The sequence below is a fragment of the Cinclus cinclus genome, chromosome 27 (assembly GCF_963662255.1).
Source record: "Cinclus cinclus chromosome 27, bCinCin1.1, whole genome shotgun sequence".
Classification (NCBI taxonomy): Eukaryota; Metazoa; Chordata; class Aves; order Passeriformes; family Cinclidae; genus Cinclus; species Cinclus cinclus.
Window position 1 is genome coordinate 6,093,168 of NC_085072.1, and position 18,867 is coordinate 6,112,034.

The following is an 18,867-nucleotide window of genomic DNA, read 5'->3' on the forward strand; positions in this document are numbered from 1 at the left end:
AAGATAACCTAATAAAACCCAAATATTATTTTGTTCTGATTTCAGGAAAAAAACCCCAAGAATTTAAAATCCCCAGCCCCATGTAATAGAAGGCAACTGGGAACACATCACTGCAAACTGCACTTGGGAATCTCCCCTGCTAGGGGGAAGGGAGGTTCAGGTTGGATACTGGGGAAAATTTGTTCCCTGAAAGGGTGGTCAGGCACTGGCACAGATTGCCCAGGGAGGTGGTGGACTCACCATCCCTGGAGATGTTCAAGAAATAACTGTACATGGCAATTAATGGTACAGTTTAGTGGGCACAGCGGGGTTTGATCAGAGGTTGGACTCAATGATCTTGGAGGTCTTTTCCAGCCTTAATTATTATATTATTCTACCTTAAGGCTGTTGAAAAGGTGTTGGCTGAAGGTGGAGAGGAAAGCAAGCTGTGGAACGCTGTTAGCTGAGTGTGCACCAAGACATCAAGGTGTCCTCAGCAAGAAGAGCTTCATGGTGCATGTTTGGAGCAAGCCCAGCCCTGCCCACAGAGGATGCACAGCCAGGACAGAGGCTTCATTTATTTCAGGGTAGTTCCAGCAGTGCGGTGTCTAACGGGGTGAACATTTGTGTGCAGCTGAAAGGCAAATCGTGCTCCTGGCATCTGCCAGCTGCAGTTCCTCTGCACAGCTTGCTCTTCTGGTCCGGGATCTTGCACCTCTCAAAAGCCAAAGCTTCTTTCTATGGGTGAAATCTGCCTGGAGCCAGCAGCAGTGGCCACCTCGAGCACCCACTGCACCACCTCACCTTGCTCATCCCCAGGGTCCCCATGGGCTGGCTCAGCTGTACTCATCCCAAGATGTTCATGCTGCTGCTCTGTGGCCTGGCAGCATCAGGAGAGGTTTTGGTGAAGGTGTCCCCGAGGCTGGTGCAGGAGAGGTCAGAGCAGGGAGCCACAAGCCCTGAACTAGCGGCCTCCCCCTTCTGGCAGCTGGGAGGCATAGAGAGCTAGTGTGTGATGGAGGAACTGGTACTGCTCGCTCGTCTGGATCATCCCACCTCTGCAAGGGAAAGGCAGGGCCCACTGACACTTCACCGAGCACAGAACCCTGTTCCCAGCTCTCTGCCCCAAGGCACAAATATTCCCGCTGTGTCCCCTCTGAAACAGGCACCAGAGCAGCCCAAAGAATAGAAGGGTTCAGAAGCATTGCTGGGCTGTTCAAAGTGAGATTCGCACCTGATTTGGTGCTAATTTTCACCTGTATTTCTTGAAAAGTGGCCAGGTGGAGTGTTTCTGGATTTAGTGGCTGAGCTGAAAGGGAGGAGCAGATGGCTACCAAGTTCACATTGCTTCTCCTTTCCCTCATGTCCTCAGGTCAGAGCTACAACAGCTCTGACAGCAGAATCAGCCTGGCACTGGGAATTGTTTGCTATCCACACACCTGCATCCCCCAGCCACCTTTCTGGTTTCCATCAGAAATCGTCCCCATGACCCCTTGGGATGCCCATCCTCGTGTCTCTGCCACAGTCCTCCCACAGCCCTGATCTCAGGCTTGGCACCCAGCAGGACCCTCCAAGGAGCCCCCTGCTCTGCGTACCCACCTGTCTATGCGGAGACGGCACACAATTCCCAGGATATCCACCTCCCCCTTGTCCTGCAGCTGCTGGCACCCAATCCTGGTGGCAATGAAGGAGCCGGTGCGGCCAATGCCTGCACTGCAGGACAGACAGACACAGACACAGCTGTGTGAGCTGTGACAGCATCCACTGCCACACCTGCATCCCGCTGAGCTGGATGCATTCCTGGATTGGTTTGCTGTGATTCCTTCCTAGAGGGATTCTGAGGATCTGCCCTCAGCTGCCAGACCAAGCTTCTTAGCCAGGCACCAAGAGCCATGGGCTGGGGTCACTCTGCCTTGGCAAGGAGTTCTTGCTGTGATGCACAGCCCAGCTGAGGCTACTCTGGAAGCACAAAACCAGTCTGTGCCCATCCTTGTGCAGTGCAGGGGGCTCTGCAGCCCCATCCCCTGGCAGCTGGCCTCTAACCCCAGCACCAGTGGTTTGCACTCAGCCTGCAGCAGTGTATGCTGCATGTTCCATAGGGACAACTGGGTGCTCTGCTCCACTGTCCCCAAATTCACTCAGCAAGGATAGAAAATAGGCAGAGGCCACCTCCTGCAGGAGGGCTGTCCTGCAACATGGCTCCACATCCAAGCCACAGGCCATGCTTGGTGGCACAGGGAGCAGGAATCAGAATTACAGAATGGGTCAGGTTTGAAGGGACCAACCATGGGGTCACCTGGTTCCATCTCCCTGCTCAAGCAAGATCTTCAAGAGCTGAAACTGTGGGTGTATGGTGGAGCTGCTGGTTGGATCCCAAATGTAGACCCTTCCTGCTCCCACCCTGCTGGACCCAAGGGTTGGATATGCCACCATCCCACTGCCAGGACAGGAGCTGCTGATTGACACTCAGTTGTGGGTGGCTGTGCCCTGGGATTTCTGCACCACAGTGGGATCCATGCATGAGGGCTCACGTGGGATTTTACCCTCAGGTATTTGCAGACTGACCCCAAGGAGAAGCACAGACAGGGCTCAGGTGAGGTACAAGCTCTTACCTGCAGTGCACCACGATGGGCCCTGGGCTGGCTGCAGTCTGCAGAGCCTCCTCCACCTTGGATACCAGGTGCAGCAGGGGCTTGGCTGACTCAGGTGTTTGCTGGTCAGGCCAGGAAGGGAAGAGGATGTGTTTGACCTTGCGGTGTTCCTTTCCAAGCTTTTCCAGCACAGAACAAAGAGAAATAGGGATGTCAGAGGACGGGCCAAATGAAACAGGGAGTTCAGCTCAAGCAGAGGCCAAGCAGCGTGTACCCATCTCAGCCACTCTCCTGAATCCCTCTTTGAGCCCCTGCCAGACCTGAGGGAGAGACCCCTGGGCCAGAGTCAATGGATGTGTCCCATCCCAGAAGATGAGAACAGATGCAGAATGTTCCAATACTCACCAGAGTCCAGGAAAAGCAAGCAAGATCCTTTAGGCTGGTGTCAACCCAGGCTGACTACAAAGAGCCCGTGGGGCAGAGCCCAAAGACACAGTACAAAACCACTGGGCTGGTGGTACTGCTCTGCCCAGCTGGCCACTTCTCCTCTGTACCCCAGGGATGGGTCCTGCTCCCTCTCAGCCTCTCCAGGCAGGAGGGGCTCTGCAGACACCTCCTCTGACAGGGGCTCCTGAGAATCATGAACCCTCCTCTTTGCTGTCACACAGCATTGCCGTCTCACTAGAGATCCCAGGTGTGTCAGGGCCACTGCTGGGCCCCAGCATGCTCCCTCTCTGACCTCAGGATGAGGCTCAGACCCACCTGGATGGAGAGATCCCGGACCACGTACTCCACAGACTCGCTCACCCCCTGCACGTGGATGGTGAATGGGCCATAGGTGCCCTCCTTCTCAGGCCAGTAGTGGACACATTTCTGGAAAACAAGGCAGGTTTGTGGCTGTGGACATGCTCAAGGCACCCACTGGGTATCTGAGCTGTGCTTGAGTCAGTGCTCTTGGGAGGGGGCATCACCGTGGGGGTGGTAGGGGAGTGGGGAAGGTGGATGTAGAGTGATACAGAGGGAAAGCAAAGGCGGGATAGATCCCTATCCCTGCATCTGCTGCCCTGCAGCCTCTCCCATGCCCTGGCTTTCAGGCCCCAAGGATGCATATGCCTGCTCAGCCCAGGAAGCTTCCAGATGCAGCAGGACCCAGGGCACAGGAAGGCTGTCAGCTGGGAGAGAAGGGAGCAAGGACATGACCAGGAAAGAGAGTTTCCAGTTCTCAGTTCCCCCAGGCAGGTGCTGTTGGCTCCAATCCCAGAGGCAGAAGCAGTGGGCAGCACTGCCCCTCTGGCCTCCCAGAGCCTTCCCCTGGGTTGGATCCCCTGGCTGAGAGCTCCCAGCCCAGGGGAGAGCTCTGAGGGTGGGCAGAGGGGCACTGCTGCCCACTGCTTCTGCCCCATCCCTAGGGGTTGTCCTAAACCTTTTATCCTATTAGCCGGCTGGGGTTCTCCTCCTCCACTTCTGATTCATCAGGGAATCCTCTGAGATGAAAGCGAAATAAGTGGGGGCACAGACCCCACATTTGGCCTGGCACAACCTTTTGCTGTCATCAGTACCCCATTCCCTGCTGTGCCCCTGGGTCGGCCTGGGCAGGGTCAGAGCTACCTCCTGGGCAGGGTCAGAGCTACCTCCTGGGCAGGGTCAGTGCTACCTCCTGGGCAGGGTCAGAGCTACCTCCTTGGGAAGGGTCAGTGCTACCTCCTTGGGCAGGGTCAGTGCTACCTCCTTGGGAAGGGTCAGTGCTACCTCCTTGGGCAGGGTCAGTGCTACCTCCTGGGCAGGGTCAGAGCTACCTCCTGGGCAGGGTCAGTGCTACCTCCTGGGCAGGGTCAGAGCTACCTCCTGGGCAGGGTCAGAGCTACCTCCTTGGGAAGGGTCAGTGCTACCTCCTTGGGCAGGGTCAGTGCTACCTCCTTGGGAAGGGTCAGTGCTACCTCCTTGGGCAGGGTCAGTGCTACCTCCTGGGCAGGGTCAGAGCTACCTCCTGGGCAGGGTCAGTGCTACCTCCTGGGCAGGGTCAGAGCTACCTCCTTGGGAAGGGTCAGTGCTACCTCCTTGGGCAGGGTCAGAGCTACCTCCTTGGGAAGGGTCAGTGCTACCTCCTTGGGCAGGGTCAGTGCTACCTCCTGGGCAGGGTCAGAGCTACCTCCTTGGGAAGGGTCAGTGCTACCTCCTGGGCAGGGTCAGAGCTACCTCCTGGGCAGGGTCAGTGCTACCTCCTGGGCAGGGTCAGAGCTACCTCCTTGGGAAGGGTCAGTGCTACCTCCTGGGCAGGGTCAGTGCTACCTCCTTGGGAAGGGTCAGTGCTACCTCCTTGGGCAGGGTCAGTGCTACCTCCTTGGGAAGGGTCAGTGCTACCTCCTTGGGCAGGGTCAGTGGTACCTCCTTGGGCAGGGTCAGTGCTACCTCCTGGGCAGGGTCAGTGCTACCTCCTGGGCAGGGTCAGTGCTACCTCCTTGGGAAGGGTCAGTGCTACCTCCTTGGGCAGGGTCAGTGCTACCTCCTTGGGAAGGGTCAGTGCTACCTCCTTGGGCAGGGTCAGTGCTACCTCCTGGGCAGGGTCAGTGCTACCTCCTTGGGCAGGGTCAATGCTACCTCCTTGGGCAGGGTCAGTGCTACCTCCTGGGCAGGGTCAATGCTACCTCCTTGGGAAGGGTCAGAGCTACCTCCTGGGCAGGGTCAATGCTACCTCCTTGGGCAGGGTCAGTGGTACCTCCTTGCTCTCCTGGAGCTCGGTGATCATGACGATGAGAGGAGCTTCCTCCTGCCACACCATCTCCCAGAAGTCACTCACGGTGTTCAGCATGGGTCCCTGTGTGGCAATGTACTCCCGGGGCCGCCCCGCGTAGCCCTGTGAGCACAGGGCCTGTCAGGGAACCTGGGGGGACCCTGAGGTCTCTGGAGACTTGTCCCCAGGTCACTCCAGCCCCCACGATGCTTTTTTCCTCTACAGTCTAGAGGCTGAGCCACACATGCTGTTTCCTACTAAACCTGTCCTTAAAATGTTTTTCTACATTTACAGAAGAACCACCAGGCATCCTCCCTGTCCTGCTGGTCCCATCATCCCATCCCGTCATTGGCCTTGTACACCCAAGTTCCTGCAAGAATCTCCAGGCTATCCGTGTGACAATAGACAGTGTGATGGATGCCTTGACGAGGCAAAGCTCATATAAGGAGCTGCACTCCTCACTGTGGGCATTTTCACAAGGACAAGCAGGAACTCCAAGCGTCCTCTGTCTCCAGACACTTCTCCTAGTATAAAATTGCCAAAGGTATCAAAAATCCAGGCCTTCCCAGCAATCTGTTAATAGTTTGATCTCACAAGAAGTTGCACTGGCCCAGTTAAGGGGCAGGGATGTTTTCAGGAACCTTTTGCAGAGTTCTATTTTCATGCCTTAAGATTATTTGTTTTCTAGAAAATATGATTTTCCATTCAGGAGACCTGGGAATTCCACCTTTCCCCCACACCCATGCTAAAAAGCATTTCATGGAACACCATCATCAGGAAGAGCATCAATCCCAGGTGGGGTTGATGTGAACAAACACCTGAAGAGCCCTCCCAGATTCCCGTGCCTCCCAGGCAGGCTGGGTTGCCAGTTTTCTGATGTGCCCACAAATTCCTGCACTGCTACACCTTTGGAGAGGCAAGGGGAAGGAAGGGGTCAGGAAGTCTCAGCTGCACACAGGGGTGTCTGGGCACAGGTGTGTGTGCCACAGGGATGGGCAGTGCTGGTGCATTGTCAGCAGTCAGGTGAGACAGAGGAGATGCCACCCCACTCCAGGGTGTAGGAACAGAGTGCCAGTGTCACCTGATGTGCAGCGCTGCACGCTGTCAGACTGCCCCAGGAAGACACAGCTCATCTGCTTCCCATGGTCAAACTGCCCTTGGACCTCCCAACAGCTCTGGGCATGGTGCTCTTGTCTAAAACCAGCTCCCTGCCAGGTTTTGGTTGCTGCTGTCTCAGTGGATCTCAGCCACAAGCACCATCAGAAAAAAAAGCTCCTAACTGCCCTTCAGCTCCACCCTGCTCCCTCTGAGCACCTCCCAGGGGTTTGTCCGTCATCCCAAATAGCATTTTTTGTGGGCTACTTTTCCAAGTCCTGCTTTCCCTCACTGCCAAGCACTCACAGCATCCATGGCCCCACCACTGCTTCCCAGTGCCAAGGGAAGGGAGCTGCAGTGAGATTAATTGCTCAGCAAGAAGCCTACCCACCAGGCAAAGCTGGCACCTGGCTCACACGAGATCCCGTTCTGGGAGAGACTGCAGCCTGCAGGGCTTTGCACAGGGATAGCTGGGTGGATAGCAAGGCCAAGTTGTCTAAGTAACACCCTAGGGTCTGGGGATTTCTCAGTCTCTGGAAAGGAACCCCACGGGGTGCCAAAAGTAAGCTACACCCCATTTTCATTAGCTCTCTTCCTGGGAAATTGCAACAAGCTCCCTGAGCAGAGAGGAAATCCCAGGATGTGTGAGGTTTGAGAAGCTCTGAGCTTCCATGATCTGCTGACACAGCTTGCCTCCCATGGCTTTGCCAGACAGTGGGCCAGTGTGTGAGGAGATGGAGATGCCACTGCAAGGGAGCCTTTTGGGGTGTTCAATCTGCCCAGAAGCTGAGAGCAGCTCTCTCATGAAACTCTCCTACCAACAGGAGCAGTGTATCTGCCCTGTGTAGATGGAGCCAGGTCTCTCCAGCTCAAAAAGGGGTGGCAAGTTAAGTCTGCTGCCCCAGGGCAGCCACAGGAGAGCAGGTGCCAGTGCCCCAGCATGTGTGACCCAGTGTGGCACCTGCAGCCTGATGCCTTGTGAGCCCTGGGCTGCAGGCCCTGGAGGACACTCACTGTGATGTAGTTGGCATTTATGTAGCTGTCTTCCTCCTGGCTCCCAGCCCTCCTGAGGCAGACCCGGCTCTCAGGATCTGAAAGATGTTACAGGTGTTACCCAAGGGACTGATCCTGCCCATCCTCCCTGCCTCAACCTCAGGGGCTGGAGGCTGAGTCCTCCTGCTCCATGCCATGCTCAGAGCAGTCTGCACCCTCCTTCAGGCCTGTTCTTGTCCCACTTCAGCCTCACTTCCCTGGCAGGGCACAGCCCAAACCTGCAGATACCATAGCGAGCAGGTGGGGTGACTCACCTGCAGTGATCCCCCAGGACAGAACCTGACTAGAGCCCAGCTGAGTCCTCCCAGAACATCCTCAGCCTTTACACTCTTAGGGCCACACTGTTGGCACAAGTAAGGCCCCAGGAGTGCTGCACACCTGGGTAGAACACTCCAGGGAGCAGCTCCCCATGTACCCCCACAGCACAGTGGACATGCCCTGGAACACAGCACCCAGCTCCTGCAGCATGGGCAGAAGGAGCAGGAATGACAGGAACAGCAACAGCATCCAGGGGTGCCCACCCCAGTGCCAGGGCTGCTGGAGCCATCCCTCACCCACAGGCAAACACAGCAAATGGGAGGTAAAGGGACACAGTGGCACATACTGGGGAGAATGGTTTTGTATCTGTCCTTGAAAGCACGTCCAGGGATTTCCAGCTCCTCCGGACTCACAAAGTTGGGTGGGATTTTCTGCAGGGGGAGAAAAGAGCCATGAGGAAAAGCCCATTGCTGCCACTCTGTGTTCCCTGGTGGTGGCAGACCTGCTTGCCCAGCAGGGCAGAGTTGACCCAGGGACCCAGGGGCATCACCAGAGATGCCAGCTCCTGGGATGAGTCCTGTCTTTATTCCAGCTGTGGTGGGACTCCTTCCAGAGAGGCAACCCTGGGAGAAGAGCATGGAATGGGAGGGCAGGACAGGGTTTTCCAGGGATGCCAACAGGACATGTGGGCACCAAGGAGCAGGTGACACGTGGGCACCCTCCCCTCTGTTTGCCCTCACCTCCTGCCCTCCCACTGGGGCTGTGGGGCACAGCTGGGCTCAGAGCCTGATGTTCACCCCTGCCAGTCCCACCAACCCCTGCCACCCCTCCTGGGAGGAAGGAGAGGGAATCATCGCACCGAAAACTCCTCTTGGAGCTGTGCCAGGCTCTGGGCGTGCTGCTGGAGCTCCTGTTTTCTCAGCACATGGCTGGATGTCCTCAGAAACTTCAGTGTGATGTCCCGTGGTGTGCAAACAGGTTGGATGGGCTCCACATTCCCTAGAGAGCTCATGTCCAGTACTAGTGAGACATTGGAGCCCCTCCTGAAAGGCAAAGGAGTCCTTGGCTGACCTACTGCCACCCTGGGACAGAAGGACAGCCCATCCCGCTGTATCATTAGTTAAAACCACCCCACACTGAGCAAAAGCCAGATGGAGACCCCAGTAGATGGGGAGATTGAGGAACAAGGAACTAGCTGATCATTTTGCCTTTTTCCTGGGAAGCCCCTGAAGGATGGTGTGGAGATGTGTCCTGGGCAGCCTCCCCCCTGGGCAGGCTGGGGACTCAGACCTGGCACCTGCACATGCTGGCAGGCAGAGTGCTGGCAGGAGGGAATGTTAGGGGAGCCCTGGGGATGAGCAGTGCCATGGGTACCCTGGCCAGGGCTGAGGCACACTCACCTCTCCTGCAGACGCACGTGCTTCTTGGCAGAGGGGCTGGGCTTGTCCGGCTTGTCCATGTCCACTGCAGCTGCCGGGGCTGCCAGGCTGCCCTTAGGAACTCTGGAGCACACCAAGCAGGCTTGGACCATGCTGCAGCAACCACAGAGCCCTTGTCCTGAAGCACAGCAGGGGCACACAGTGGCCCCTCAGCTCCTGGGAAATCATGGAGCCATCAGAGGAAAAGCAGCTGGAAAAGAAAAGTCAGATCTGAGAGATACCACAAGGCGGGGTGGAGCCCCCGACAGATGCTCTGCAAGCAAAGGATGGGTTTTAAGTCCTCAGTTATCCTCTAACCAGAACCACCAGTCCCTCTATCCAGGCAGATGGAGAGCTCCCAGTCCATTCACCTTCACAGATACCTGCAGCCCTGCAGCACCACTGGTGACCCTGGGCATGGCACCAAGGGCCACCTGCTTTCCCTGAGGGGAGAACACTGTGGTAACAGGGCACAGTCTAGTTTGGGGTAGCCCCAGATGCTCTCCAGCTCCATGGAAGCACATGCTCTGTGTTTCCAGCCCTTCCCCATCACATCCCCCTGCTTCATCCTGGGGACGTGGTGGGGAAGAGTGAGAACTGGAACACCTGAGCACGACAGCGTTCAGCAGGTGACACAAGGTGGCTGTAGCCACTGCATGCAGTCTGGCCATCTCCTGCTGCAGGGAGACACAGACCAGGCACCCTCAACAGCCTCGTGGCTCTAGCAAGGGAGGGATGGCCCTGGGACAGCCTTCTGCTTCCTGCAGGTCTCAGCAGCTGTCAAGAGGAAACTGCTTTGTCTGGGTGGTTGAGCAGAAGGTGATGGGGCAGCCCAGCTGGTGAAGGTGCCAGACATTCTCCATCAGCAGCGATGGGTCAGCCCCTGGCAGGGCCGGGGAGATACAGGTGATGCTGATTCACCTCTGGACACAGCTCCTCATGGTGCAGGCAGCACCCTGGGATCCTGAGCCTCCTTCTCATCCCCAGCTTCCTCCATGAGGAGGAGACAGATGCACAGTGACAGGGAATGATGCAGAGTCAGAGCTCTAGGTGGGCAGGGTGGGATCCCAGGCAGTCCATTTGCTCAGGGAGGTCTTGTGGAGAGCCGGGGTCCACATGGTGGTTGGGAACAGAGCAAGGGCAGGAGCTGCTCCCCAGGATTCCCTGCTGCCCAGCAGCATTTCTGGGAGTGACAATGCCACCACTGCCACTCACACCATCCCCATGTCCCTGCAGGGTGTCCTGGTATTCTCCATCCAGGCAGGACAAGAGCAGCTGCTCAGCAGAAGCAGCACCAGGAGAGATCCTGACCAGAGACAGCCCAGGCTCCCATCCTAGCAGCTGTCCAGCCAGGAAACACCTGGGAGAGGGGCCCAGGGAAGTGCCTCAGCTGCCAGTACCTGCAGGGAGAGCGCTCACATCACCTGCCCAGCCTCTCAGCCTCGCCTGGGGCTGCCCATCCACATGCACACGCCTACCGCCCCTGGGTGCCAGGGCCCGGAGCTGCCCGGCGGGGGCTCCTGTCCAGCGTGGTGGGCTGGGGGCAGCACGGGTGGGCTGGGGGGCTCCTACCTGTGCCCTGTGCCGTGGGCTTGTCGGTCTCAGCCCGCGGGCACCGCGCCTGTCGGTCTGACACCACGGTTTGAAAGTGTTCAGGAAGCTGCTTATCAAAGGAGCTGCTGCCTCTGCTGCTTCCTCTCCCTCCTTCTCCCCCACCCCGGCTGCCGCCCACACACATACCGGCCACATCTCCGCAGCTCGGCTCTGCTGCACACCCAGCCCAGCTCCACACCGACCAACCTCGTCCTGTGCCTGTGGGCATGGCCTGGCCTCTCCCTAAGCCCTGGAGTGTCTCCACGGGTGCCTCTGGTGGGGCTGGTGGGGTGTCCTCGATGCCCTCTGTGACAAGTCATGGCCAGCGCTGGTGCCACCCGAGGGGCATGGAGGAATGGGCAGGAGCCAGCCTCGGGGAGGTGAGGCCAGGTGCTTTGCATGGTGCTGCTCTGGGGGTACCACAGCCCACCTGCCCCATAGGAAGCCAGAACAAATCCTCCCGTGCCTGCTGTTCTGCCCATGTCCTCTTGCTCAGGCTGTACCCCAGCTGCTCCCCATCCCACTGTGCAATGTGCCAGGGCTCGCTCAGTGCCACCTGCCTGTGTGCAGTGTGCTCCTTGTGCCACCCCACTGTCCCCCAACCCCTCTGTCCACATGGGGACAGGGCAGGGGTGTATTTGGGGCGAAGGTCCCTAGGGCCTGGTTCAGGTAGGCCAGGTCTGCCCTTGGGGCACTGCACATCCTTCCTGAGGCATCCCCACTGCTCTTCCTGTTTGCTCTCGCCCAGGCTCTGCACACTTCCTTCCTCCTCAGCCCCCACCCCACGGCGCTGCAGCAGCTCCTGCTGCACCCCGACAGCCTCACTGACCCCAAACACCTTTTCCATGTCGGCTCTGTGGGCTGCTCTGCCCGGAGCCACCCCAGCCCAGCTCACTGAGGTGACGGTGCCGTCCCTGGGCTGTGCCAGCACTGCTGCTCACCTCGCTGGAGAGCTGTGTCTGTGCACACCTGTGTGTTTGCACGTGTGCCACAACAGCTTCCCTGGGCAACCTGGGACACCCTGCCAGTGCCACCTTCTACCCAAAGGCCGAGACATAAGAGGGCCCAAGCTCCAGAACAAAGTTCTGGGCTTGGTCAGCAGCAGAACAGCCTTATCCTAGAGGAAAGGCCACCAACACCCGTGTCTTACCTGCAGATCCTAGAGTGGCTGGAGGATGGGCTGAGGACTTGCTTCCTGCCCTATGTGGGATGAAAGAACACATCTGTAAGGCCTAGAGGCAGCCCCACCACACACTGCCCTTCCTTCCCACCTGTTCCTGACAGAACTCAGGAGTTCCTGGGATGACCAGCACTGCAGGACTTAAGAAGGTGTCTGCATAAACTTACTCCCAATAGGAACCAGAGTAAATAAACAGGGCTCTGAGCTGGAGTAATAGGCTGTCAGGCATGCAGAAGCTTCCTGAGGCTGGGACTGTATCTGCCCTCTCAGTGTGGAGGGCACCTGTCCCATCGGGGTGTCTTTGAACTTAACAGGCTCCTGAGGATAGAGCCAAGATGCAAACCCCTGGAGCTGCTTTTCCTGCCTTTTGCTGGCCTGACCTTGCTGTCTCCTGTTCTGTTCCTCTGCCAGTGGTGGACAAGTGAGTGACAAGCTCAGTGTGGCATTGGGGCAGATACTACAGGGCCACCAGCACATGCAAGTCACGAGGAATGTGTCAGTGACATCTGTGCACCAACACTCCCTCCCAACCTCCCCAGCTGCTGGTCACCTGTGACAAGGAGGATGGAGACAGCTGGACCCTCGCAGAACTCATAGGGTCCAGGGAATGCCCACAAATCTGCCCAAATGAACAAAGCAATAGGGCTGTGACAGCTGGGCTGTCCAGGGTCCCCTGCTGGATGCAGGAGGCACCATAGCACATCCTGATCCTCTGCACAGTGAGCAGGAGACCCAGGACAGCACTTTAGGAGCTGGATTTTGACTGGTTTTCCCCAAAGGGAATGGGAACCTTTTACCAACACATGATTTGATGCAAGACACAAACTCCAGCTGCAAAAGGAGTGTGGAGCAAAGGCTTCTATGGAGGCCAGGAGCTACCTGTGTGCTGCTCATTTCAGTGATCTGTGGCCCACTGTGATTTAAGAGATTTGGTGGGCATTTCAAAGGATTTCAGCAGTAAGTCTCTTCTTCCTCCTGCCAGGTTCTGCCTTGTTCATGAAATACCCCTGGATGCTGCAGGAAAGATGCTGATGCACTGCCTTTGCAAAATGGTTTATTTGGTTCCACTCGAATTTGGTCCTGGCAAAGGACCCCACTCAGGGTAAAAGGAGGAAGCTGAGAAGCTGGGATGCAGTGTATCCTCTGCCTCTGAAGCATCACAACACCAAGGTACTTGTGCTCAGGGATATCCCCAGAAAAGCCTTGCAGCACTTTCCCTCAGCTGCTCACTCACCTCCCTGTGCTGCTGGCTTGGCTCTGCCAGTCATGCACCTGCCTGTGCTGGCTGCAACTAAGCAGGATAACCAGGATATAGCTTCTGGAAACTACACCTGCCCCCCTTGGGTTTTTCCTTATGCCGAAAACTCTGAAGGAGACTGAGGGGACAGTCCTGGCCATGGCGACTCACCCAGGTTAGGAGGAATGCAGTAGGGATGTTGTGTAGTGATGTGCCATGGCCCAATCTCCTAGGAGCAGAAAAGTTTGCACTGCTGAGATGTCCTGACCCTTACATAGCTCTGATGGTGCACAACTGGACCCCAGTGTGCTCCCACCTGCCAGTATGGCTACTCTTCCTCCCTTCTGCCAAAGCACCAGCATGCTGAGGAGGTGCACTTGAAGGGAGAGCGTGGGAGGGGACGCAGACCTGTGGAGACCCACAGCATGAAAATGAAGGTGCTGGTGGAAAATGAGGTGTGAGCAGGTAGAGATAGACTGGATGTGAGGGAGACCAGGAGCAGAGGGAGTCAGAACACACTGCTTGACCCAGGGCTTTTTTCAGCTCTCAGTGCCACCCAGGTAGCAAGCTGTCCCCTGTACCTTGTTGCCCCCACCTGTGTCTGCTGCCCTCCTGGGACTGAGCCCTACCCCCCTCCTGCCTGCCCTCTGGGGTGCATGGTGGGTGCACACACACGTGCAGAGGAGATGTCCCTGGTCACTCATCAGTGCCCATCCATGCTGGTGTGCAGAGACGTCAAGCAGGGAAGTCCAGGGAATGCCCTTCCTCCCTCCCTCCCTCCCTCCCTCCCCCCGAGTGCACCTTTGGGCACTTCTGGCCACTTCTGAGCCCCTGCTTAGAACACAATGCTGCCAGCTGGTTCCTCCTGAGGGACACTGGCTGGGTTCACAGAGGGTGCACTGGGGAGGAAAGAGCTGGGTGATGTTCTGGTCAGGGACTGTGCCTTTCGTGTGCGGCCGTGGTTGTCCCATGTCACATCACCAGCTCTGCACCAGGCGCATCAGGCTGGCCTGGGGAGCTGAGCTGCTGGATCCTACAAAGCAGAGACTGCTGGGGCTGGGGTGCTGGCTTTTAGGGGAGATGATTTCCAGCCTGGGGGCAGATCCCAACCCAGGGTCAGTTTGCTGTAAGGACAGGACCAGGACACCAGGACAGCCACTGCAGTCTGGAGTGAGTGAAGAGGAGCCTGACAGTCTCTGGGGGCAAAACCCAGGAGGGGATGGGAGGAAGCAACACTGAAGGAAATGGCTCCAGGTAGGTCACTGCTGTGCCCCTCACCTTCCTGCCTCCTTCCTCTGGTGGGGAAGGACTGGTGAGGTCCCAGAACAGGAACATCTCTTGTCCCCCGTAATTTCTGCTCTAACCTTGGTGTCAGTGGGGTGTGAGGGGTGATGATGATGCCCAGAGTGGTGCTGGGAGGGATGGTGATGGAGGGATGCACATGGAAGGAAGAGTCCCAACTATTACCACACCAGCCATTCACCCTAACCCAAACAGGTATGTGCCAGACATGGGATCCCCTGTGTCCTCTGTCTGTGGACATCTGTTCATTAGGATTATCTCTTAGGATGTAGGGACGAGAGAGGTCTGTGACAGAGTCTCAGGGGTCTTGAAGGGTCCTTATAGATGTGGCTTTACTTTCAGCGAGATATGGGTTCCCTAGGAATTTGTGCTCTGGAGAGCAAAATCTGGATTTATTCCTGGCTGGTACTTGTTTGTTCACTTGCATTTTAAAACTCCACTTCCATGGGGTCATCTTGCACCTCTGGCCATGATTTCGTAGCCAGTTCCCTTTGTGCAAAGAGCACCTTCCAGCTCCAGACTGGGACCTATTTTCTCGCTAATGACCTGCCAACCCTTTTGCCCATTTCTGCCCCCCAGCCTCCTGAGCATGGGCTCCTTCATGCCTCCCTGCCCTGATGCACACCCCAGCAGCTCTCCTCACCCTCTCCACACAAAGTCACCTCAGGCTAGGCAGGCACTGAGCTGGCACCCAAAGCACAGACGCTGCCCCACAGTTTCTTTCCCCAGGACTGCCAACCACACCATGGCTTTGTCCCATCAGTCCCCGTCACCTCTGGGTCCGGCACTCAGGAAGGGATGGTTCTGCTTCCGTTGGCACGACTGGGAGTCAGGATGTCCCGCAGGCTTTTTGGAAATCAGCCCATCTCCTCCGCTGCCTAAACATCGCTCGCAGGCTTGAAGGTGCAGCTGCCTGGGGACTGAGCAGACTGTCTGCACAGCGGCAGGGCACGGGAGGACGGTGCGGTCATGCCGAGCATCCCGCAGAGCCGGCCGTGGGGAGCGACCCTTCGGCACCTTCCCTGGGGTCCGCTCACCCGCCCGCCGGCCTGGGCACCTCCAGCACCCGGCAGCCGAGGGAGGCACCTCCGCAGACTGCTTTTCCGGAGAACAGCGTCTCGCTATTCCTGAATCCTCCACGGCAGCGCGTTCCCAAGGACGGCCCCGGCAGGAGCATCCTCCTGGCAGGGCTGCGGGAGCTCAGAGCCCGCAGCGCAGCGCTGCCGGCGAGCCCGGAGCCTCGGGCATCCCACGGGATGGAGCTGATCTGGAGGCAGCGGATGAGATGAGTGACCTTTCTCCCCGTGGCCGGTGACGGTCTGTGCAGAGTTTGCTCCTGCTGCTGCCTGGCTTGAGCTGGGTGTAATCAAGCAATTGCTGATTCGTTTTGCCAAGGCATTGCCGCTGATCCTGCCAGCCGCTGTGCTTCTGCCCTCTCCTCAAGGAGAACCAGAAGAGGAGTTTAGGACCTGGATTTCCTGCTTATCTGCTGGATTGTTTTCTTTGAATCACTCGGTTTGTTCAGCCTAGAGAAGAGGAGACTGAGGGGAGACCTCGCGGAGTTTTTCTACATCCTCATGAGGGGCAGCTCCAGTCTCTGCTCTCTGTGACCAGTTACAGTACTAGAGGAAACAGCTGGATCTGTGTCAGAGGAGGTTTAAATTATAAAAGGAAAAAGTTTTTCACCCAGTTTTTCACCTTTGAAGTTTTTTTCAAGGGTGATTGAGCACTGGAACAGTCTCCCCAGGGAAGTGGTCACACTCCAAGCCTGTGTGAACTCAAGGAACATTTGGACAAAGCTCTCAAGCACACGGTGGGATTGTTGGGGTGTCTGTGCAGGGCCAGGAGTTGGACTTGATAACCCTGATGGATGCCTTCCAGCTCATCACAGTCTATGATTCTATGACTGCTGAGTAGAACCGTGTTTGGTTTCTGGAATAAGATACTCCTGTATCTCCTGCAAACAAGCTGAGCTTTCCTCCAAATTTGCCAACAGAAAAGCAGAACTGGGGAACTACCAGCACCACTGGGCTGGGCTGACACTGATGCAGAGCTGGTGTTGCTGTGGACTAAAGAAAGTGCCTTGGCACAGGAACACTTCCCCTGGGGAAGGTGATCTCCCAGAGTGAAAGTGCTTTATATCAGCTTGGTTTGTTCCTCTCCTCATGTGGGAAGAAGCTCCTCCTGTTCATTTTACAGTGGAGTAATCACATGGAGGACTGTTCCTAAGCCAGGTGTATAAAATCAGGAAATGACAGAAACATTAAGGTTGAAAAATCCCTCGAAGATCATTAAGTCCAACCATTAACTGACCACTGCCATGTTCACCACTAATTCATGTCCCCAGAGGGTGAGGGTAAAAGGGGATATAAGCCAACACATGGGACCAGACCTCCAAGATGCTGAGACTTTGACACTCTGACCAACAAATATCAGTGGAGAAGCCACAGAGGGACAGCAAGAGCCACAGAATGACTGGGTTCCCAGGACAGCCTGCTGGGGATGCAGCACCAGTATTGTGGCCCCATCCCTGCCATGGCAGGGACACCTTCCACTGTCCCAGGTGTTTCAGCCTAGCCTTGGACACTGCCAGGGATCCAGGGGCAGCCACAGCTGCTCTGGGCACCCTGTGCCAGGGCCTGCCCACTCTCCCAGGAGGAATTTCCTCCTCACATCTTGTTGGGTGCAAGCCCATGCTCCTGGGGATGTTCCTGCCCTGTCTCATCCATGTGTCACTTTGGCTTGTCCTGTGCTTCCCTGGATGCCTCCTAGAGAGCTGTGCTTGTAGAAACAAGTCTGGAAAATGCTGTGTGCTTTGGTTTCCCTTGGGGAGTGAGCCTTGCTTGGACACCTGTGGGTTGGCCAGGAGGCACACACACATCCTCTTGGGAGGCTCCAGACCACAGAGCTGCCTGCAGAGCCCTGTGAGCTGTGTGGGCAGGAAGAACTCTTCTAGGAGCAGGACACCCCCAGCTCTACTCTGTCCTAACAGCAAACAGGGCAAAGCAGGTCTTAGTGAAAAAGGCACGAAAAGGAATGAAAATCCTGAAGACTCATCATGTTATTCCTGTCCTGGGTCCCCTGGCACACTGTAGCAGCGGGGATCTCGGCAGCCCTGTGGAGTTTGCCCAGCACAGCCCAGCTGCTCCAGTCCCTGGGCAGCTCCCTCGGGGGACACCGAGCCTGGTGACTTCTCACTGGGTGTAGGGGCCATTATCAGTAATAGGAAAAGAGCTGGGCAGGAGGGGCAGGAGACAGAGACCCAGAAGAAAAGGAAGCCGTTAGAAAGCTGTCACTTCCATTTCTGCTGCACGAGAAGCTGTGCCCATGCACCCACGGCTGCTGGGGAACAGCACTGCCCCGTGGGCTGAGCTGCTCTGAGGTCGCAGGGGAGGGTTTGTGATGAAGGCACAAGATGAAGATCCTCTTCTAGCCTTTGATAACAGCTAGAAAGGTGGCTAAAATAGCCCATACTCAGTCAATGTCCTCTGCAGAAATAGGAGTAGTGAGTCCAGCAAGTCAGTCACTGCTCAGGGGTTGAGATTCTTAACCTTGCTAAAGACAGACTGCATGTGATGCTGTATCCTACCCAGCACAGGACAGATCTGTAGGTGCAGCTGCCTGGAGCCAAAGGGCCAGGGAGGATGTTCCAGCAGCTTGTATGTTAGGAAAAATATCTTCACTGAAAGGGCGATCAGGTACTGGCACAGGCTGTACAGGGTGGAGACAAAGGCATGGAAATGTGGCACTTGGGGACACGGCTTAGTGGTGAACATGGCAGTGCTGGAGCAGTGGTTGAACTTGATGATCTTAGAGGGATTTTCCAACCTGGACAATTCTCTGTTGATTCTTACATGGCAGGAGGCAGAGCCCCTGACAGCCATGGCAGGTCCATCTCTCCAGCTGGAGATGGGCTGTGGATAAGCAGAGGCAGCCAGAGGGCAGCAATGCAGAGATGATGGATCTGCCCAGTGCTGCTCCTCCAGCCCCTAGCAATAACAAAAAGTGGGCTGTCTGCTTTTGAAAGCTGTTCTGGATTGTGCTTTCTGGCCTCAGAAATTCAGGAAGCTGCCATGTTGGGCCATGCATGCTCCTCCTGGGATTCCTCTGAGTCCTCCTGGTCTTGCTGCAACTGTGTGGCCGTAGGTGTAAGCCATGGGAGCTTGCAGCACATGGGGTCTGCTTTGTCCCAGTTCCAGGCATCAGAAATATTCCTGTCTGCTCACAGTGGAGAGGCCATGGTGCTTGCAGCCACAGATGCCCCAGATCTGGAGGAAGAACAAATTGTGAGCTTTTTAGTTTCTGTCACTGTGCAGTGCTGCAGCTGCTGGTCCACCATCCTACCCCCATACTTGACCTCTGGCTTTTGAGGAGCATTTTGGGGCAGAGTGGGTTCCTCTGTAATGCTGAGCCTACCTGTAGTGCTGGGG

The 18,867-nt window shown here is 56.7% G+C and overlaps 1 protein-coding gene across 1 annotated transcript; it reads right to left on the bottom strand.

The window, feature by feature from the left end:
• Nucleotides 1-287: 287 nt before the first annotated feature.
• Nucleotides 288-10,757, bottom strand: PTPN7 (protein tyrosine phosphatase non-receptor type 7). The gene is made up of 10 exons (XM_062509492.1): nt 10,698-10,757; nt 9,108-9,336; nt 8,567-8,750; nt 8,054-8,138; nt 7,411-7,487; nt 5,287-5,424; nt 3,333-3,443; nt 2,592-2,749; nt 1,579-1,692; nt 288-1,037 (listed from the first exon to the last, which is right to left on the bottom strand). The coding sequence occupies exons 2-10, from the start codon at nt 9,236-9,238 to the stop codon at nt 944-946; spliced, it is 1,092 nt and encodes a 363-aa protein (XP_062365476.1). The 5' UTR covers nt 9,239-9,336; nt 10,698-10,757; the 3' UTR covers nt 288-943.
• Between the last annotated feature and the right edge of the window lie 8,110 nt (nt 10,758-18,867).

Coding starts and splice junctions, on each gene's coding strand:
- PTPN7 (XM_062509492.1), bottom strand. CDS start 9,238: ATGGTCCAAGCCTGCTTGGTGTGCTCCAGAGTTCCTAAGGGCAGCCTG. Junction 8,751..9,107: donor CACGTGCGTCTGCAGGAGAG/GTGAGTGTGCCT, acceptor TTTGCCTTTCAG/GAGGGGCTCCAATGTCTCAC. Junction 8,139..8,566: donor AGCTCCAAGAGGAGTTTTCG/GTGCGATGATTC, acceptor CTCCCCCTGCAG/AAAATCCCACCCAACTTTGT.